This window comes from Seriola dumerili, unplaced genomic scaffold, assembly GCF_002260705.1.
Source record: "Seriola dumerili isolate Sdu_G_001 unplaced genomic scaffold, Sdu_1.0 BDQW01000686.1, whole genome shotgun sequence".
In the NCBI taxonomy this organism is placed as follows: Eukaryota; Metazoa; Chordata; class Actinopteri; order Carangiformes; family Carangidae; genus Seriola; species Seriola dumerili.
The window spans coordinates 725,008-748,133 of record NW_019174941.1 but is presented as its reverse complement, the minus strand read 5'-3'; the positions used below and the strand labels follow the sequence as shown (position 1 = coordinate 748,133).

Below are 23,126 nucleotides of genomic sequence, written 5' to 3'. Positions count from 1 at the left end.
TTGGATGGGATAGTATGAAGCATTCATGCACAATTTACATTCATACACATGCTATACTATAGCTATAGCTTCCCTACCAAACTAACAATTGGTAGGTACAAATACAGTTTTCTGCACAGCAATCTGCATGGCAGAACATGATTATTCCTGAAGTGTTGCCATATTCTAATAACGTGTTTTTGGAAGACTAAAACAATACACAGAACATGTTTATGAAGTCAATGTGTAAAATCTGATACTTGCTGATGAATTGCTGAGGTGTGAGAAATGCACTGAAGGGTTTATAGCCTACGTCCTTACAGTGAAGCCATGAATCACAGAAAATATCCCTCACTCAGAAGGATTTGTGATTTCTATTCAATGAGATCACGTGCCTCCCACTCAGTGGAGGGAAAGAGGGTGCTTAGCAACAGCGGCTTAGGTCAGGCTGCTTAGAAACCAATGAGGGAAAGAATATCACTACATTCACTTTCCAGATGACAAAAGAGCTCATAACTAATTTTTCTCATTCAAAATTATCCCAAGTCCTGCTACAATATGTTTGGCTTCACATTTGAGGAATGGGAGAAGAAAGAAAGTAGCCATTGCCAAACTTTGCCTTTCTTTTTGTTTGCAGTGAACCCCTATATGTAGCTCAGTCTTCCATGACAGTGAAATCTGCCCTGGTCTCGAGCCCATTTAGAATTCCTTTACTGCCATGTTGTGTGCCATGTTTTAATTTCCCTCCTACAATAATGTTTCCCTTTTGCTCTGTTTACTGTTCACCTCCGCTTCCTGTTTAACTGGAAGCTGGTTTGGATCCGGATCATGCAAACAGAGAGGAATTATTTGCTAAATAAATGTGCCTGTGAGTTAATCACATGCCAAGACTTCCAAGCTGGAGGGTGAACTGAAGAAACATGGGAATCAGAAATTGTACATCACATGGCTTTGTGTATGAGTTTTCCATCTCGTGCCAGACTGGTGGATGGGAAAATGAATGAAGAGGAAAAGGTCAATATGAAGTCTCTCTTCCCTTTGCTATTTCAGCTAACTACAAGATCTGTCTTGGTAAGGTTTTAGCTCAAGACAACACAAGTAGTGCAATCGTAATTCAGAGTCAAGTGGGCTAGAAATGTACTATTTCTGTATTTTTGGCTCAACACATTTCTAAAATGCAATTTTAAAAGGTGTTGATCCGCGCTAGTGCAAATGTAGGTTTCTGAATATGTGGCACTATTGATTTACTGGCAGGATCGATGCATAAAGCACATGTGCACACCACAGCAAAGCAGCCTATTCTGCAGTCAGCCGTGCTGGGGTAATGTTTAGACCAGATGGGCTTTGGAGCGCTCATAAGATGGTTGCCATGGCTACCATGTACTCTGAAAGAAATTAACTTTGCTCTTGCGCACAGTTCATCAAGTTAGTCAGATATATTGACTGTTGCATAGACAAAGGTTTGGAGGGCAAAAGGAGACAGGCGTCTTGGAAGGAAAAGTGCAGGACTGTGAGGGGTTGGGGGGGGGGCGGGTTAGTGGGTTTGTATGCTCAGAAGCACATTTCTTCATTAGAGTCTCCATGTGATGCAGCTCAAAGGCACAGAAAAAGGTTTAGACTCTGTGCGCAAACTTTGCACAGGGTTTCTTCTCAGGCTGTGCTGATTAACCGGGAAAAATCCAAGACTAACAGGTTCATGAAGTCAGATCTGGGCTAATGTTCAACTGCTATCTACTATCAGGATTGACCTCTTCTTGGAAAAATTCTACGCTGACATGAATGTGAATGCCTCTGAGTAGAGGCACTGTTTTACTGAAACGGTTTTATATTAAGAGGAAAGGCTGATGGTTACTAGATATGATCTATGACGCTGTGGCCTGTTATCAGCAGTCATTTGGGAAGTTTCAGTACTTGCCAAATAATTATATTTCTGTTATAATTAAAAAATATTTAAAGAAATATATTAGTGACTAGCCTTTCATTAAGTTTTTAAGCAGATGATTCAGAAAAAACATAAATGCTGATTTAAGGAGACCAAGTGTAAAAGCTGCACATGCCAGCATGATGTTTTGTGCGTGACTGTTAGTGCAGTTTTCCCAGAAAACCTGCTAAACACGTTGTATCAGAAATGTACAGAGGTGGGGTTTATCCCCTACAACAAAAACGGTTGAGTAATTCATGCAAATGTCATCTACATAAACTTAAATGTTGTCACTGCCATTAATATGATACTCGAACCTCCTCCTGGCACTGACTCATCAGACATTCAAGACCACAAATCTTCAAACACAAGAACAAGTGATATCTTCAAATTCAGTGATATAATATACGCTAATGTATACATTCTGTATCAGTACTTTGAAGACAAGACAAAGGTTCTGAAGGATTTGCCTGTTGGTCTCCGGGTCTTTGGATCCACAATATGGACTGTGTCAAATAACAACCGTCAGCGGTTCAGCCTGTTCAACCTCGGCCGTCAAAACTACACTCGACAAAACAAAACCAGCCATGTCCTCGGGTCCTTTATAGGTTGCCACAAATCACCCACTCCTATGTTCCTCAGACTAGAACCTTGTGGCTCTTTATGAGTAAATATATTTTATGTCTTGCTCACTGCTTACTGAGCTCCACAAAGACAAAGCCCACTGAACCCTGTACATCATTATCAAACAATCTTGCAATTAGTGCAGACACCGATCTTAATTATGGCTATGAGCATTTAGATGTGGCTTATTATTACGGTGCTAGATGATGTTTCTCAGTTTGTCATTTTAACTTGAGGCAGCTCTAGCAGTTGACATTTTCTTGCTGTTGTGTCTTCAGACTCACTGCACTATTCCGGTTTTGCTGGAAGTTTCAGTTTAACATTCCAGCTGGATCGTTTTAGACTGTGTGAACCATATAGTTAAAAAGTAGTTGTTGTGGTTATTATTGCATTCTCTTGATAGCAGGGTGTGCAGCCATCGTTGTCAAAATACAGTCAGAGAAGGCACAGAGACAAAACGCTGTGGAAGCATAAAGGCTGCAGTGGGAATCTCCACAAGTCGGCCACATCTGTCTTGCGTTAGACTTAAAGAACAATGTAGATTGTACAGATTCCTTTTTCTTATGGAGGGGGAGGGGGAGGGGGAGGAGGAGGCTCTCTTGGGAAGAAATTACAAACACAAGTGTGCGTCCTCTGTGTTTCTGTGGTAATCTATTAATCTTGTCTTCAGATTCAAATAAGAAAACCAAGATGCCAAATAGAATTTACATGTATTTGTGTGCATATATCACTGAAAACACAACATTTTGGGGGGCTTGAAAATAAGATTTGATTGTTACACGATGTAAAAATGACGGATACAATGCATCCCGTTCAAATGTAAGGAGATTTTCACACGCTATTTAATTGAAAGAATGAGTCGTTTGTTAATCAGGATCCCATTTCTCAGAAAGCTGATTTACCTGCAGAGCTGCGCTTATTTTGGTCAACCACTGAGGGAGAGGACAGAAGTGGGAAGAAAAACAGAGGTCCATTGCTCCAGGCTGTCATGTGATGCAGCCATCATTGCGTCACACAACCTAGTGATTAGCCCGCAGTGAGAATCAACAGGAAACTGCACCGCTCTACCTGACAGAAAAACTAGACCTGAGGTTGTACAGTGCAAAGTCAGGCTCTTCATGCAGAAACCTTTGTTTTCATTAATGGAACCAACATGAATCACATCACTAACTCAGATCCTCAAGCCTCTGCATTCCTGGTAATACCCTACACATGTATCTGCATCTATTCAGTAACCAATACAAAAGATCACCACATCTTAATGTAAAACAGAAGCACCCCAAACATGAGACAGATGGATCAACTGTTAGGTACAGACAGCTAAAGCTTTATGGTTGGTGCGCAGCCATGGTCTAAAACAATGCTGTACCTTCACATTTCAGATTACCTTGCAATTTAAAAGCAATACTTGGGACATTCTGGAAAATGCAGCCAGCAGCCAGTTAGCCTAGCTTAGCAAAAAGACTAGAGAAAGGTAGAAACAACTAACCTGGCTCTGTCTAAACGTAACAAAACTCATCAGTTCCTCTAAAGCTCACTAATAATTATATCTTGCTTGTTTAATGGATTAGGTTGTGGTTTTGTAGGGGGTTTAGTGCTGAACTACACTTGGCTGGGCGCAGTGACTTCCTGGAGCAGTTTTATATTTACAGTACATGCATGGGAGTGGTATTGTTCTCATGTAAGCAAACAAGCACATTTCCCAAAATGTCAAAGTATTCCTTTAAGGGAAAAGACAAAGATGTGTCGCTCTGATCTGACGAATGAGGAAACAGCAGAATAGCACAGAGCTCTGACCAGTGTGTGTGGTCGACTTTTATCTTGGTTTTTTGTTCCGGATTTCACTTTCATGTTTAATTTGTTTAGATATTTTCTCAGTCTGTGCTGGCTGGAGTGCTATCTGAGTGTAGGCGCCACATGTTGCTGAGGTTCTTCATGCAACAAAAAACACTGAGAAGAAAATGTAACAATGATCTGCCAAGCATGTAAATTTGGAGGATTATAGAAATGACTGCAGACACAGGGGCTTCTGTTTCTTAGGCAGGGTGGAGGGTGTCCCATGTTCAGACTGATGAGAAGAAAGAAAGAGAGAGAGAGAGAGAGAGAGAACACCAGCAACCATGTATGGTGCATTGTACACACTGCATGAGCGTGCCATGTGACATAAATCACAAGTGTTAGGTGCCTGACGGCGAGACTCTGTAAGATGCAGAACATGAATTAACATCTGTCCTACCGCGCCTGACAGCATTCAACTGTTGGAAACACTTTACTTCACATTGTGCTTCATGACTTGGTGTGCTACGACCTTCCAGACTTTCCAGTCCACCCCCTTAACTTTTCCCCCAAACTCTCCAGTGGAGTCAACCCCCTCCATTCATATGCCAGCCATGTGTCATGAACTGTCATAATTCAAAACGTCTACACAGATGTCTAAGAGAATAATCAAATGCTGCCTTAAATAAGGCGAATGTGTATGAAATGTCTTTTTAGAAAGAGCTGTTTGAGGCTGAGAACTGTTTCATCACACAGTTTGACAACAGCAGAAATTCAGTCTTATGATCTTTCAGAGCTTCTGTACTGTTTTTGAGTCTACGTGTCTGTTGTTTATGTAGCCAGCTGGAATACCGAGTTGTGAAAATGTTGTCAGAGGTCATGAAGTTTACGGAGTCCAGCTCTATATTTACGGAAGGGATTTAAAACACTGTAGAATGCAAGTCATCTGACCTAATTAGACTGGTAGGGGTTGCTAAGGATGAGGTTTCACTCGCAGCTCTGCTGCATGCAGCCTGAACTGTCTAACTTCAGCTTATACAGCCATTACACTATCACCAAAACTGATGTTACAAACAAGGACTTGGTTTTATCATATCATACTTGTCTTTATGTTTGCTTGCGTAACATGTGAGAGGTTAGTTCCTCTCTAAAATTTCAAGTAAGGGATCTTCCTGTATTTCACAATTGCTTCAGTGAGCATACATTTTAAATATGCTGCTTTTGGTGTATTTTATTTTGCACCATGTTCAAATGTTAAGAATTACTTCTGTATAAGTTAGGGCATTGAGTACAGTAGAGGCCTAGAGAAATGTCACAAACAAAAGATCACACGAGTAGAAATAACTCTTCTTTTAGAAATCCCTCCCAGTAAATGGCTTTTCATAATGTATTGATACTTTCATATACAATGAAATTAAATTCTTGAGTTATATGAAACAAATTTCAAGACTGGATGTCACTTTTCATCTGGACATTATCAATACTATCTCTTGTGTTTTAAAATTAAGGCAGTTTTAATGCATATAGTTAATAACACAGGCAGCATCCTGTTGGTGCAGTGGCGAAGTGACTAGCAAAAATCCTAAGAGTAGTAAGTGATAGTTGCTATTGACTATAAACATTGGACATGTTGATGATCAACTGTTAATACTAACTGTTGTCAAGCTCAGCTGGTTGAATGTCGCTTTAATTCTTTAATGTTGTACGGCTTAGCATTGAGTTATAGTTTGTTAGTTATGATATTCAGTCAGATGATATTAGGGTGAATATTAGTTCTTCAGATTTCATGAGGCATATGGGCTTTACCTTTACTAAGTGCTCTGAAAATTTATAGTGTCTGGACTGGATGCATGCTCCAGGTTCTTATCTTTTAAACAGGAAAATGCAAATAGGCCTGTTTCACCAAAGAAAAGGAAATGTACACTTGAGATTACGGCTTATTCCTGTGACTATTCTCCAAAACAGCGGTGTGGCTTTGGCAAGTGGGTGTTTGATTTACTGGGCTACTCTACATCTCCCCTTCTCTCTCCCTTCGACAACAGGGCTCTTTAGCCCAGCTGCCTAGGTCTCAACCTGAAAGTGCAGAGACCTGAGTCTCCCAGCAGCTGTCGTTAGTGGTGAATGTCACATACGGCTGCCAAGTCACGCCAAATAGACCCCATCTACTATGGCAGCTCTCATATTTCACTGGCTCTCTCTGGGAATAACAAAAAACACAGTGCGAGTCCAGTGCATTAAACTTTGTTACACTAGTGTTATAAAGACAAAGCCTCATGCTACTGGAGGAGATGAAGATAAATATCCAAAGTACCTATGATTTGTAGCTTGTTTTTTTATATTCTAGTATTGACAAAAAGATAATATTTTATCAAGTCAATGGACAAACTGAAACAAATTATACTCTTGCATTTGGTAAAGCAAAGCTATATTGAAAACAATGAGCTTAATTGTTAAAATATGGCTCTACTATCATGTGCATTAACTGCTGCCTTTAAATGACTCTTGTGCAAACTGTGTCCATTGTTTTACAACACTGATGACACTGTGTCCATGAGTCCATCCTTACCCCCAGGCTTCAAAGCACTAAAGCAACTGACTGGCTATAAATGCCAGCAAATACATAGCTGCATAGGCAGTAACTATGGGCAATGACTGTCTAGATTTCTACAACAGCACTTAACAGCCAGGTTCATAACTACACAGACTAGATGATAGAGTGAACAGGAGGGAAAGAGATAGAAGTACAGAGGAACCTGAAGTGTAATTACAGGGCAGAGGACTGGATAGGTGAAGCTGTGGGAGAGAGAGGGAAACCAAACAAAAAAGCACATAGAGACAAAGGCACTGACATCTGGAGGGAAAGGAAGCTTTGTTTGGGAATCCAGTTCAAGCCAAGCAAGTTGAGTTATATCATAAACTGAAACAGAGTGCTCATATCCCTGGTGGACATCAGCTACTAGAAAGAAAACCAAAATAGATCAAAGCGTTATAACTTCCAGCAGGAATCCCTCTAAAGTCACAGCAACGCGGTGCCTCTGGTTTAGTTTAGTGCTCTGCTTCCGGAGCAAAAAATAGATCTCCCCTGTGAATCTAATAAATTATGAAGAGAATTCAGCCACTACTCCACATGTCTTTAAACAAGCACATTCAAAGTTGTGCGTAATTGGTGTGAGTGTTTGTATGTTTGTACGGGTACAGGCGAGCACACACTCAGCTGGGATCTCTGGCTTTGTTCTGGGTTTGCAAAGATTTTTTTTTTTTTTGTCAGTGTGGGTGTATCCAACTGTGACAAGCTGCTTGGCTCCGTTCGGTCCTTTGTAAACCCTGGAGTGTCCCATAGGAATGGAGCTGCACTGTGAGAGCAGCTTAGCACCAGTGTTCACCTCTTGACTTAGTTACTGATTTACAGATTCCACTGAGGGCCAGACAAAACAAAGGAGTGGTCACATGGGGTCGGGAAGTGTTATTCACCCACTTATCTCATTGTTAGGTTTTTCAGGGATCAGATGCTTTATATGTGACAGAGTGCAAGAAAGGTGGGAGCATCAGTTTAGTCCTTTAACTCAAAACAAACTGGGTTAAAATGATGCTGACAGTGAGTTCAGAGTTGTTAAGTGTTTTTAGTTAATATTTAAGCAGATATTACAAATACAAGTTGAAAATATAGGCAAATGGAACAACTTGTGGGCAAATAGACATTGTTAATGTCAATAAATGTCAGTCATTTTTCCAGGTCAGTTTGCAGCATCCATATATATTGAGATTGTCATATTAAGCTGTAACTCTATGCACTTCTCCCTGCACTGAATTCAGAGTATGATTGATCACAATCACCTTATCTCTTCTCAACAAGCCCCGCAGAAACCGATGCTAATCCAAACATCACATTATAAAATTAGTAGATCTGCCATAGACATCCAAACATCACGTCGTATGAATAAAGATGCCTTCTGGATGCAAAGACCATTTGCCATCCATCCAATGGAGCCATGCACATTGCGCAACTCCCATATGGTTTTTGAGTACTCATTTGTCAAAATAACACATTTCAATTTTAATAACTTTGACATAATCATAAAGAGGCTCTGTGTCACTTCTGATTACAATGCTGGTGCTGGTATCCCGCTGTGGCATTTTACATCCGTCTGCGTCTGACAGCAGCAGAAAGGAGATTAGTTCAGCAACTTGTTGCCCGAGCAGCTCGAGACGTTTCATCTCCAGGTTCCAGCACTGTCTCAGTGTAACTTTCAAACCTATGAATAGTTTTATTCATAACATTTACAGTTTAAACTTGTCTATTTTATAGTAGTCATTTTGTGTGGGTTGTTAAATCATTTTCTGTATATAATCTTTTTAATGATATAAATTCTGAAAAAAAAATACACACATGGTATCATCCTTAGAAAATCTACATAGAATCTGCGTAACTCTCATTACCACTATCTGTTTAATGGTAGTCATTTAAATCATGTGTTAACACCTTATGACTTCAGTTGTGTTTCCACTTTTATTGAGGTTTAGAAATTTCTCCTTTCTTCTGCTTTATGACAACCTTTCAAATTGGATAGGATAATGGCACAAATGGATTTCTATCAAGCAAACAAGGCAATTTTTCCAAAAGAAAAACCTGATGTTTGGGATGCCGACTTTTCACCCAGTGCAGATGAAAAGACAACTTTCAGGCTCTTTTCTGCAGCAACTGGCCTGAGAGCTGTTTTTTGTTTTCAGGTGGCGCTTCCCTCTTCCACCTGCAAACAGGCAGCTGGCTTCTCTGTTGTGACAAAGGTGGAAGCTTCCAGACAGCCTTGTAACAGCTTGGCTCGTTAGTGGGAGATTTAGCACTCTGACTTTGGGGGTCTGGAGGGCTGCTAATGTCCTGGAGGGGTGATTGACACGGGGAAGGAGATCATTATGTTGACCACCTCGCCTGCCTGGGCAAGGCTTGGCCTCAAAGTTTTCTGTGTAGATCGTCTTGGTCCAGGCGGTTGACCGGGCTACAATTGCAGAGGGGTGACTTTTTTTTGTTTGTTTTTGCCTTATTCATGGTCCACTTGACCCGGTTAGACAATGTGGTTAAGGAAAACAGGAACCTGATTATAAGTGCTTTCTCAGCACAGTATCCTGAGGTCTTCAATTACTTATGAAATGAAAACTTTTTGAAAAGCATTTGAAATAAGTTTTTGGTTTTAAGATGACTGAGGCTGTAACCCAAAATTCATGACATCTTGAGCTGCAGATGCTCCATTCAAAGAAACCTTTGCAAACTATTTCTTATATGTGTAGTTTAATATATTAAATATATATTTTTCTAACGTATATTAGCAATCTGTACAGTCAAATCTAACTCACTTATATTTTAGACCTTTCGATGAGTTGCAAAGCATTACTGAATCTTACCTTGATTTATAGCTTTATTGAGTGACACAATGTTCATAATTAATAGACGATTTTTCTTTAAAAGGCCATGCATTTTGTGGTTGAAATGGATACTCTATATACACAAACATTTTTCAAAGGAGGTTATCAGGCTTTGGATAAAACATGTCCTTTGAAGACGACAGCTCTTTTTGCCAGAATCATAAGCAGCTGTAACTGGTTCCAGATGTGATAATCAGGCTCAGTGATGGAGCACGATTATGCCAAATGAAACATGCCATACAGTACCTCAAATATTTAGCCTTTTTTTTTTTCTTTTCCTTTCCACCCCCAAACATCAGTCAGTGCCTATAGTGAGCCTATAGTTGGTTTACATTAACAGGAGGGCTTTTGTGGGAATCTAAAGCTGGATCCAATTATGTTTTCAAAGGTTGCATAGCATATTTTTCTGAACTTGAACATAGCAGCCGGCAGTTGTGACCCAAGGCTTCACTCAGGGCTCCAAAGACATTATTTACTTTTTAAGTACACACACAGTGTTTAGCCAACTTAGATATCTAAGAACATAAATCAGGAAAAGTTGCAGTTATAACCACTTCCTTACACAATAGATTGGCCTGTGTCTCGGAGGTCCATGAAATAATTTTTTTTCTACTAACTTATTAGACTAACAATCTATTTTCACTAATAGGCGTGTAGTGTGAAAAATTATGAGTCATGACAGAACGTCTCATCAAATGCCTGCTGAGAGAAACGCTGGCATAGGCATTTAACATCTCTAAAACCACCATTTAACATTATTCAACCTGATCACAAAGGTTTGAACATTAGCAGATGAGTAATGTGAATGTGGATCTTTTCGGTAGCTGGTATTTATAAATTCATTAGGATCAGGTTATTATGTGTGTTTTTTTCTGTTCTTTTGTTATTTTCTAATAACTTGTTACTAGCTGTTAATCGCTGATTAATAACATATGTTGACTTAAAAGTACAAAATACCAGAATCAGACCATTGGCTTAAATAGTTTTAAATTTGTGTAAGTATTCAGAGTAGAGGGTGGCTGTGATGCTGCAGGATGGTTGTACATTGGAGGACAAACCACTAATTCAAGTCAGGAAAATGCATCCGTCTTCAACGTATGCAGAAAAGCTCAGGGACAAGCACAGCGTGTTTGCAAAGATGGCAGCCTATATTGTGTTTGATATTGATTAGCACAAGCTAAATGGAAAATCTTTGTTAAAGTCAATGAACAGTCAAAACCAGGTAAATAAACTTCAGCAGTACATACAGTGATTTATACAAGACAACTATGGGAACTATGTAACAATGGGAAGAGGAAGAGAAGTCAAATTGATTTGAATCACAGGTTTGTGAACTATATGTCTAAGGACATCTGAACTCCCTTTATCTCCTGCCAACCACAAATCTGAATAATCAGTATAATCAGCTTCTCTCTCTCTGTTTTAACACTAAGTCTTTTTCTTTAATACTAAATACTGAATCTGGGCCCCTCTTGGTGCTCATCAGCTGCCCATTCCTTTAGCATCTGCAGGAGAGTTGCTCATAATTATGATAGATTAGACTGCGGCTCTTTGTGCCTGTGCACTGCAATTGTTTTGCAGATGCTGCGGATGTGACATGCATTAATAATGGAGGGCAGCAGACAGAAATCAATATTCTACTGGAATCACTGGAATCTATTTGCTTTTGGCAGAGAGAAAAGAGAGAGAGAGAGAGAGAGAGAAAAAGAGAGAGAGAGCGCACAGGGGAAGCAAAATGAAACCATAAGCTCAGCTTGCTGCTTAACCTCCTGTAGTGATCTTATTTTCCACACATCACATTTATTACTTATTTATATTACATTGTCACTAGGCCCACAGCTCCAGAGTTATAAAAATCAAAAGCTAGCTCTCAGTTTTCAGTTTTATTTACCTATCTACCTATTTTTTCATGCTCTTTTTCAAGTCTGGAAATATTGTTAATGTAGACATAAAATTGATGTGTCATGTGTTGTAAATGCTACATTTAATGCTCAGCTGAAGCTAGACAGAAATACTAATTAAGATCTCCATGGGAAATATACACCCACATTTTGCAACCAAACCCTTATTTTGAGCTTCAGGGGCTTTATTCTTGGAACCAACTGCACCACACATTTAATGACATTACATTAATTTGGCAGACGTTTTTTGTCGAGTTGAAAAAACATTAAGCAAAAAATGTTATTAGGATGATTAAGTCAGTGTGGGGGTGAGTTTCAATTCTGTACTCATTATAACTTCATGACACAATTCTAGAGTTTAGCCCTGTTAACAAAGGCCTCAAACTTGGGAACCGAATTGTATTTGCATATTTGACATCACAATGTAGTAAGGGTGATGAATACAACAAGTGAACAGCTGACAGGCAGCCAACTCCTCCTCCCATCTGCCATCTGGGACATTAACCTTGAATCCTACTGCCTTTAATCAACTAGACTTATGTTTTGTTAAATATATTCTGTCTTTTGGTATTATAACTAATGAACCAGAAAAAAGTAGTTCATTAAAATTTTACTCTATATTGGAAGTTACTTGAAACCTGTGCAAAGAAATGTTCCAGACACCTCTGCCCTGGATGATTTATGTGCATTTTAAATTGAGCATTTTTTTCTATTTCCTCTTAGAACACGTTCCTGGTGTTTTTTATTTAATATGATGTTTTTTATGCTATGTTTTTATGGAGGCAAACTGAACAACTGGTTGATGGACATCTTTGCGAACTAAAATTTTGTTTCAATACAGCATCGTCATAGCACTTCACTAATATTCCCCATTTTTATCCTGCAGAACAGTTGTACAGGGGACAGAATTTTTTTTTAGAATTGCTATCCACATACAATTAATAACAGGAAGTGACATGTTTTTGTTTGAGAAAAGTGTCTTCAAAAGGAAACACATATTGCCAAGCAGTACAGATACTGGCCACTGAAAATGTGGCCACAAAACATGGCATACATTCAGGACAGCCTTTGCTGAGCTGTGTCTGTTAAATTCAGAATGGTGACTCACAGTCCACTGTTAGCCAAAATAGCCCTGTGATAACCTCTAATCTGTATCCTCATCTTCTTACTCACTTTCTACTTGCTGTCTGGTCTTCAGGTGGTTGAGGGATGAGGTCAGGGTGAATCTAATTCTATGACAGGATTGCCTTCCCAGCTGATACACATTCAGAGCCAAGTGGACACACATTACTCTACTGACTTACCCCTCACTAAGGCCATATTCAGACTTGAAACAAGGTGTTCAGGTGGCATCAGAGTTGATGTTAAAGGACTAGAAGGGTTGATCTTCCTCAAAATACTTAGCTAAACTTAAATGGTTTCTGAACCAAACCATCACTTAATTGACTGCTTTTATTCAGAAATCTTAATATAGAAAAATGAACTTTATCAAACTGTGTCACAGGATTTGGCATACTATGTGTATACTTGAAAGTTGACTGGTTGGTTCTACAACACAATAAGAAGCACATTTGCTTTTACACTATACTACCTTTGTTGGCGCATGCATGACCAGACCCAAGTGCAGCTTTAATGCATTGGGTACAGTACAGCACTTTGTATTTGTACCTTCAGTATTACTGAATTTGAAAACATAACTGTGGCTAAAGAATGATGTAACAAAATGTGCCTTCCGCATTGTGCCTTGCAGGACGGACAGAGGGCAGCCCTGTGGATGGACTCTGAGCAGGCCAGATGGAAACAGAACAGGCCAGACATGAGACGGAAGAAAGTCTGATATTAGCACAATTTGGCACATCTCGCAACATCTCTCACAAATTACAGAATGGAGGCCAGTCTTCAGAGGGAAATTCTGTGCAGATCACTGGGGATACGAACTGGAACCATTACAAGCCCAGCACAGGTGCCAACTCCATGAAAAGGCACAGGGAGAACTGCAACAGCCCCGCTTCAGGACAAGTGCTATTCGATCAAGGAGCTTACATGATGAATGGGGAACTGATGAATGGAGAGTTGAAGCATGCACTCACTGAGCAGCCCTTACTGGTCCACCAACCCAAAAAACTTAAAGTGGATTCTGAGATTAAAGGAAATGTCGACATGAATTCCAGTTTGGTGGACAACTTTCCTGAGTTGACAAAACCAACTGATTTTGAATGCAATGCCCCTCAGACAGATATTAAGTTAGACAAGAGGAACTGTAATTTTCAAAATGGCGATCTTTTCTGTCTACCAAGGGGTAAACAAGTTTCGATTCCAAACGGTGCTATATCACCCCCTTCAACCATAGAAAGCACTCCGGGTGATCTTTTAGAAAAAACCTTGTCTCAGTATTATCCTGAGCAAGTGTCGATTGCACCACAAACATCTGGGTCACAACTTGATGCTGTTAATGGCTCACTGGCAAACAAGCTGCCCAGTGAAGGTGCTCAACCCCCGTCTTTAACCTCAGGATTGTCCAATTCAGCTCAGATGCCTGACTCACAGCAACAGCAGTCTGGGGCATCTGGCGATGCTGAAGGAGGCAAAACTTACAACTCTGTCAACTACATAGTGAATGGATACTCCAACAATTTTGGAGCAGACCACCAGCAGCAACCACAACAACAGCATCAGCATCAGCAGCGGCCACCCTCTTACTCTGGTCAGGAGCTGTCTCTAAGTCAGATGCCTGGTATGATCTCACCAACAAATACTGCCAATAGCTCAAAACAACATCAAAATGGCCCACAGTGTTATCCAAATGACACAAACCCTCAAGGTATATATGTGAAAGCCAACCAGGAGTTTAACCAGAACTCTTTTCTAGAGCGCAGTGCTCCTCTACAGGTAGCAGAGGCAGGTGGATACGGACCCTTTCCCAACTCTGGGATACAGAAGATGGGGCAAAGTGAGGGACCCGGGTCTGGTCAGCGTCAGCACCATGGCACTGATGGGGGCCATCAGTATGGAATTCAACCCCAGAACTTGCAACAACATGCTGGGAAGCCACGTGGAGCTGACAGTATGGGATCCATGGGGCCCAGTCTCCAGCAGCCACATCATGCTGGGTTAGAAAATGGGATGGACAACGTGTCTCAGCAGAGAGCCAACTTATCATGTTCGACTCCCCACCAGAGAGGCTGGATAGAGCTGAACTCTTCACATTCCCAGCAGCAACCAGCAAGTGGCCCATCGTCTCAGGCACAAGAGCAGGACATGTGGAGGGGCTTCTCTGCTAAACCTCAGTCAGAGCAGCAGGCAGCTAACCATCAGGTTCACAGACAGATGTTGGAGCCAAACCCGGCACAAAGATTCCAGACACAAGGAGTTTTCACAGATAGCAGCCAGGGGTCTAACAGCTTCCAGCAGCAACAACAGGATTGTCTCCCAGCCCAAACACACTGTGCTCCAGCCCAGCACAACACTGCCCCTGAGTGGCAGCAATCAAATTCTAAAGCACCTCAAATGCAGCAGCCTCTGCCACAGAAATTGCCTGAGCAGCGCAACTTCCCCCAGAATCAGCAGGCAGATGGCCATTACCACACCCAGATGCAGTCAGAGCACTTATGTGAAGACCCTGACCTGCAGGATATACTGTCACCTGGGTTTTTACCGACACAGCAACAACAGCACTGTCATCTTCAGCGTCCACTGTCCCACCCACCACAATTTGAAGGGCAGCAACTCACGTCTCCCAATTACAGACCTCACAGTCAGCCTCCGCCAGGTCAGCAACAGCTTCAACCCAACCAGCCTCTTAAAAACATTTCTGCTCAATCCAACAACCAAAACATCCAGCACAGCAACCATACAACATTCAATTACAATAACTCAACAGAAACGCAACAATTACAACATCAAAGGCAGTATCCACCAAACTCAGGCAGCAGCAACCTCAAGCAATTTCAACCACAGCGGCCTAACAACCACTGCCACCAGCCCAACCACACGGACTTCTCCCAGACCTCTACACAGTCACAACCTCACTTACCACAAGGTGCGTTAAACCAACAGGTTTCGACACAGATGTATCCTAAAGCTGAACAGCAGCTGAGGACGCCATGCACTCAGTTCCAAAGGGGACCTCGACTACCTCTGGGACCTGTAAGTCCCCATGGAGACTTTCAGAAGCATGCAGCCCTGCGTATGCACCTGTTACAAAGGCAAGAGCGCCAGGGCCCTCCTCACCCCCCTCAGAGTACTAATGACCCCAAACACGGCCTGAGAGCTGTGAAAATGGAAAACGGACCTAGATTTGAGTTGTCTGGTTCACAACAGCAGGAGCAGCAGTTACAGATGCGAGTGGAGACAGGCATGGGTGGAATGCAAGTCAAGCAGGAGAATCAACAATCCCTGTGCGCGCAAAGCACGAAGCAGGGAAGCATCCTCGCCTCTATGGAAGAAAGCCTGAACCAGTACCAGCTTTCACCTGTGTTTGAGAAGAAATCCCTCGTCATCAATGCGGCAAATAAAGTCAAGGTGGAGTCTTCTGGGCCTGTTACGATCCTGTCAGCCAACACTGACCTGAGTGGAGTGGAATCATCTGCAGCTGCATCAGCCACCACTGTAGCTCTAAAAAAACCACCTGATTCCACCCCTAAGAAGGAACACCTCCTACAAAGATTTATGGACTCTCCTATGAAGCTACTGGATACCCCTATTAAGAATCTACTGGATACCCCAATGAAAACCCAATATGACATTGCATCCTGTCACTGTGTTGGTGAGTCACCATAATTTTTGTTCTGAAACATGATTGATCAGTTGGTTGTGTAAATATTAATGAATGTTCTTTTGTGATATTTAGAACAAATCAGTGAGAAGGATGAAGGCCCATACTACACTCACCTGGGGTCAGCACCTAGTGTTGCTGGTATACGGGAGATGATGGAGAAAAGGTTAGCCACAAATTTTACCTCTTGAAAAATTACTGTAAACGTAGACTGTGTTACACAACCACTGTGTACTATTGTACCTGTGTTTACTTTAATGCCTCTATTCTGCTTTAAAGATCTGGCCTAACTGGTCACGCCATCAGGATTGAGAAAGTCATATACACCGGCAAGGAAGGAAAAAGTACACAGGGGTGTCCCATAGCTAAATGGGTAAGAATCATTTTTGTATTCAGTTGAAAGGAAGTAGGTTAATCACCTGCTCTTGTTTTTGCCTCAAATATGTGCATGTGCACATACTATCATACCTGTCATGTTTCAGGTGATTCGTCGATCCAGCGTAGAAGAAAAGCTACTGGTGCTGGTGCGGGAACGCAGTGGTCACACATGTGTAACGGCCTGCATCATTGTGGTAATCCTGGTCTGGGAGGGCATCCTGCCCAACCTGGCTGACCGCCTCTACCTCGAGCTAAGTGAAACTCTAACAAAGCATGGAGCCCTCACTCAGAGACGCTGTGCTCTCAATGAAGAGTAAGTGATAGCACTACAGAACTCAAATCTGGCCAAGTGGGCTACAGTACTTTGTTTTTAACCAATGACAGAAATTAAGATGATCACAATAATTGTCCTCATCATACAACAGATCTTAAATCAATGTTTGCTTCTTTTCCAAATATACCTGTTTAAAGCCTTTCATGTGTACTAGTATCATGCAAGATATGCATATACACACACATACATATTTGGTTCTTGGTTCTTATTTTTTATACATTAAAGGAAAATGTAGGTATTGCTTTTGTTTTGTTCCATTCCTTGTTTCTTTGCAGCAAGTCACAGGGTACCAATTCCTAATTTGATCCTCAGTCATCAGTTTTGGCTACCACGGCAATAATGTTTGAGCACTGAATTATTGGGCAAAAATAACATTTTTATTTTTTGTGTTCCTCCTTCAGGAGGACCTGTGCATGCCAGGGGTTAGATCCTGATGCCTCTGGAGCATCTTTCTCCTTTGGCTGTTCTTGGAGCATGTACTACAATGGCTGCAAGTTTGCCAGGAGCAAAATCCCAAGAAAATTCAAGCTACTAGGAGATGATGTGAAAGAGGTATTTCATGTAGATTTATAATATTATTCTAAGTGTGCATGTTAATATAACATGTTAATTAAAGTAACTTACTACTGCCAATTTTTGTCTTTCAGGAAGAGAGACTGGAGCACAACTTTCAAAGTTTGGCAACCTTATTGGCTCCCTTGTATAAAACTTTGGCGCCTGAGGCTTATGGAAACCAGGTGAGTATATGTCGTTCCTTACAAGAGTATTTCTGAAAGTAACTATATGATAAATCAGATTTATCATATTGTTTAGTGACCTTCAGAAATCCATAATATCTGATTTCAATATACCTCCTGCCATTCCTGAACACAGGTGGAACATGAACACAGGGCACCAGATTGCCGTCTGGGGCACAAGGAGGGCCGTCCTTTCTCTGGGGTCACTGCTTGCATGGACTTCTGTGCCCATGCTCACAGGGACCTTCACAACATGCAGGGCGGCAGCACTGTGGTAAGCAGAACCTGGGAAACATGTCTTTTTAATTATCTTGTATTTGTTTGAGGATGGAATAGATACTAAGACTGGGACATTTTGTTTTATGTCCATGACTTTCCAGACAAAAAGTATTTAACTTACTCTGTTTTTCCAGGTGTGTACATTAACAAGGGAGGATAATCGAGAGATTGGAAAGATACCAGAGGATGAGCAGCTCCATGTCCTGCCTCTTTACAAGACTTCCAACACTGATGAATTTGGCAGTGAGGAGGGTCAGCAAGAGAAAATCAAGTCAGGCGCCATCCAAGTCCTCAGTGCCTTTCGCCGCCAGGTGCGCATGCTTGCAGAGCCCGCCAAGTCTTGCCGGCAAAAGAAGCTGGATGCTAAGAAGGCAGCAGCCAATAAGAATGCCATGCTGGACAGCTCTAATGATAAGGCTCTACTTGCCAAGTCAAAAACTGGCACTTACGAGAACACCACTCACAGCACTCTTATGGCAGGTAAGGAAACATTTATTCTGACGCATTTTATACATTGTATTTAAAAAAAAAAAGTATCTCTTTTTAGGGACATATTGCTAATATATCAAATAAACAATGAAAACCCCAAGAGAGACTTAAAAAAAGTGACACTTGAGGAATTGGAAGTTTGTGTAATTATTTTTGCTACTGCTTAGGCCTTTATCTTTTGGGGCATTTTGTTTTCTAGGACCTATTCCAGGTGCTCTGGGAGCAACCCTACAGCCAGGTCAGCCAACACACCCCCTCGGGGCCCATCCTCAGCAACTACAGCAACAACAGCACCAGAGCATTCTTCCCCCTTATCCTGGCTCAACAAATGCAGCCGGCTACCCCAGATTCCCTAACCACCCTGGGTCTTTTCCAAGCACTTCCAAGCCAGGCAGCATGTATCCTCCTCAGCCACAAACACCAACCAGCCATTATCCCTCCCCACTCCATGTACCAAACACTTACATTAATGGATCAAATCGTCCATACCCAGGTTATCAATGTAATGGAGGAATGCCCCTTGACAATTACCATCCATACTATGCTTCGAACCCAAAGCACCTTGACATGTATCGTCAACAGCGGCCAGCGCTTTACTCAGAGCAGCAGTATGGTGTACATCAGCGTTATGAGGTCAATTATCCGCCAAGGTATAGTGAGCCAGGTTTACAGGTCAATGGTTACAATGCCTGCAGCATGAGGCCAGTTCACCCCATGAGACCATACGCCCCTTATGGTCCTAATGGAGCCTCAGAACCCCAGTTCATGGACCCCCTCTCAAGAGCATCCTCAGCCCATGGAGGTCTGGACTATACAGCTGCTGTGAGCAAAGGCAATCAGTTTGGAGGATACCCAAATCCATACCTCTCTCGGAGCCCTCAAATCCTACCCCCAGGCAAAGATCCTTTCCATATGCAAATCAAGACAGAAATGGGCATGCCTGGCCCACAGATGCTTTCTTCTCAGTTAAGTGGTGGGTGTTTAAACCCTGAGACACAGTCAGGGTTAGGTCTGCCTAATGGAGGCCTCATGGTCTCTGGTATAAAGCAAGAGCCTGGAACACCACAGACACCCACAACACCACAAAAACCCGAGATGTGGTCAGACAATGAGCACAACTTCTTGGACCCTGATATTGGTGGTGTGGCAGTGGCACCTAGCCACGGTTCAGTCCTCATTGAGTGTGCGAAACGGGAGCTTCATGCCACAACGCCCCTTAAAAATCCAGACCGCAACCACCCAACGCGTATCTCCTTGGTCTTTTACCAGCACAAAAATATGAATGAGGCCAAGCATGGCTTGGCGCTATGGGAAGCCAAGATGGCAGAGAAGGCACGAGAGAAGGAGGAAGACGCAGAGAGGAATGGTGGTGAAGGGACACCTAGCAAAGGCAGCAAGAAGGGGGTGAAGCGGGAGCATCCAGAGTCATCAGAAACCATCGGAGAGCCTCCTTTCAAGCGTTTTATCCAGGCACTAATGGAGGGGTCCTTGTCCTGCACAACGAACACCTATGTCAGTACATCTCCATACGCCTTCACCAAGGTCACAGGGCCTTACAGTCAGTTTGTGTAGAAAACACTCATGATGCAGAAAATTGAAGGTGCTTTATTTATGACAAAGACCACAATTGCCACTGGCCTCATCTAAACACTCCTTCCTATCAATAAGATTAAAAACAGCATTGCATAGAAAAAGGAGCCTGTGATAAGATGACATATAAATCACCTTTCACATCAGGTGTTTCACCTCTTCAACAATCAAGCTTTACTAGTTGACCCTACCAAGGATGTATTTATTTTTGTTTGGCAACTTTTGCAAGATACACACTGTCAAAATCTCTGGTGCTTTTAGTCTGATACATAAGGAGCTATTTTTACTGGAAACAAAGTTTCATTTTTGGTGGCTTTATTTTTCTTACAAAAATTGTTGGAGATGTAATCTTGGCATAAAACACTGACTTTGAAAATGACAACATTCACGGTGCTAAAATGTGTGCTTATTACCATTTTTTTAATGCAAGGCCTTCACACTATAACCATAACACACTCTACCAGTGACACTCAATGACTCATGTCAAATGGACACTGAAAATAATATCTGTCACTGTCAAATCATCGCCATCATAATGGTTTTTGGCAAGTCAGTGTTTCTTAGAGCACTTTTTGATAAGACTTAAATGTTTTGGTAATACCTTTAAATCATAAAATCTGGTTATACTGTATTGCTGCATTGACAGCAACGAATTTCATAGCATCAGTGAACTTAAATTGATGAATTTATAACGGAGGGTTATATGAGCAATCCATGAAACAGCTGAGTTCATGCAAAAAGATTTTTTTTAACTATCATTGTGTTGGTGCTTCTTTCACTTTCCTGTCATTTATACTGTAAATTGAGCCATTCTAATGGTGCATTTTTAACATTTTGAGGAAAAGAATTTCCATGTTTGTGTGATTTTACTTTTTTCCAGGTTTTCTATGTTGTCAACAACTGTTTTTAATGTTCCTTACAATAGGTTCATTGAACAAACCTGGATTGTGAATATTACATGTAGTTTTATGTCTGTTGTGCTTAGTAAATGTGCTTTTTATACACTGAGGAACATGAAACAGGGTAAGCTCAGTGTCAGTTTCAGAGGGCAGCTGGCTTGCTGTGGGGTCTTTAATTATTGTAAGATAAAAAGGTGAGATTTGTACAGTAAATTAATTTCCCTTTTTGGAATTACTGTTATAGATTTTGTGTTGTAAAGAATGCTAACAGCCTATTTCATTGTATTTCTTTGAGTTTCAACTGATTTTATTTCATAAGGTGCTATTCAACCTACTAGAAACATACAAATGTGAGACTCTTTGGGCAGTGAGAAGGCTTTTAAATAATGTACAGTACAAACCTGTCATATACCTCAAAACTAGTTTGGCAATAGGATTATAACATATTTTTCTTTCTTCCTTTGTATATTACTTTCAAAATGTTAATAACAGTTAAACTTCAGGCCACCAAAAGGCATAAAAGTTCATTTCTTACTTTCTTATCTAGTAGGAAGTATTACCTGAACTTGAATTTTGATGTTACTGTAAAATCAGGGACATTTTCAACTAATTTTGTGTACATCTTCATCGCCTGTACTCATCTTGTCATAATTCTCATTCAGGGACTTGCCATTGCATCCTGAATCCCAATATGATTCTTGTCTACTCCACACAGACAAAAGTTATTTTGTGAGGAAACATAAACTTTCCTGCAATTCTTTACTTATATTTTAGCTAATAGGATGGTGGTAATCTTTTAAAAGTAATTTGAACATATATGCACTGAGTTGATTAAAGGGAAAGTATGACATTGACTAAGTATAAAGTAATGCATTTGCTTTTGCTATGAGACAAGACCAGGGCAATGATTAACGTAGTTGCACATCTTTGTGCCTGTGTATAGTTAAATTTATTTATAACCACTAAGCAATTGTATAGTGATTTTTCTTCCCTGTCTATCTGATTTAATTAATGCGATATATAATGGAATGACTGTCATGTTATAGTAACAACTCACCCCACTCTTAAAACATATTCATTTTCTGAAAGCACTTCGTTTCTTTTTCAGGAAAAAAAAATATGTAATAAAGAATTGCAAAACATTTTATTTAAACAGATTGTAAATGTGTTTTAAAAAAAAAAATAAATTATGTCACATTGTACATACCAAGAATTTGTATTGCAGGAATACAACTCATTCTTTGATGTTGATGTATGTTCTTCTTCTTCTGTCAAACTGACCCACAGCTCCTCTATCAGCAATCCTCATCATATCTTCCTTCCATATCCATTGACTGTTTCAGGTTAAGAGAATGATCATGGTTAGAATATCCAGGAAGTCTTTGTAAATACTACGCTCACTGTCACAGCAATGTTTACAGTCATAGTATCCTGTTAGCTCAGACTTTAGAAGGTCTAGTTTTTTTTAACTGTTCCAGTTTTGTAAAATAAATCTACATTTAAAAAAAGTTAAATTTCATTGTACAGGACCCAGCTACAGTAGCAGGTTGTGGTTGAGAAAGCCGAGGTGTCTAAGATATAGCGGGTTACAAGCATAGCCATACTTGAAGATGCTTCAGAGTGTTTCTGAGTGAGTCAACATTACTTGAATGACTTTCTGGGCTTGACTAGTGCACTACATGTGCTCAGCTCAAAGGTTAAGCTAGCAGTTGATACACACTTGGTTTTTTTGCAGTTGGACACTAAAGATATAAAAAAAAAAAGTGCAACTTTTCGCCTGTCATTTTATTTTTTAAGGCTTTCCTAGTTCTCCTGAAGTTTGGTATGCTACAAAAAAATGGAATTAAGGATGGGTATTAATACTGTAAGTATTGTAATGTACTGAATGCAGTTTATTTGAAAGCTGTTTATTATATCATTCCTGATATTGCTGAGATGTGGGTGTTTTTCTAATAAAATTTATATTTATTTAAAGCAATCTGATTTGTTACTCCAAGTTAATACTAATATCTAAATTCTGTGCAAAT

At 40.8% G+C, this 23,126-nt stretch overlaps 1 protein-coding gene across 1 annotated transcript in view; it reads left to right on the top strand.

Moving 5' to 3' along the window:
• tet2 (tet methylcytosine dioxygenase 2) overlaps positions 1-23,069 on the top strand; it is a 28,829-nt gene extending 5,760 nt beyond the window's left edge. Inside the window, exons 2-10 of the mRNA XM_022765428.1 lie at positions 13,370-16,384; positions 16,469-16,559; positions 16,673-16,766; positions 16,876-17,084; positions 17,507-17,657; positions 17,753-17,842; positions 17,979-18,116; positions 18,256-18,601; positions 18,810-23,069. Coding sequence (XP_022621149.1) covers positions 13,414-16,384; positions 16,469-16,559; positions 16,673-16,766; positions 16,876-17,084; positions 17,507-17,657; positions 17,753-17,842; positions 17,979-18,116; positions 18,256-18,601; positions 18,810-20,182 — 5,463 coding nt within the window. The 5' untranslated portion in view covers positions 13,370-13,413 and the 3' untranslated portion in view covers positions 20,183-23,069. The remainder of the gene's footprint in view (positions 1-13,369; positions 16,385-16,468; positions 16,560-16,672; positions 16,767-16,875; positions 17,085-17,506; positions 17,658-17,752; positions 17,843-17,978; positions 18,117-18,255; positions 18,602-18,809) is intronic.
• Positions 23,070-23,126: the final 57 nt, after the last annotated feature.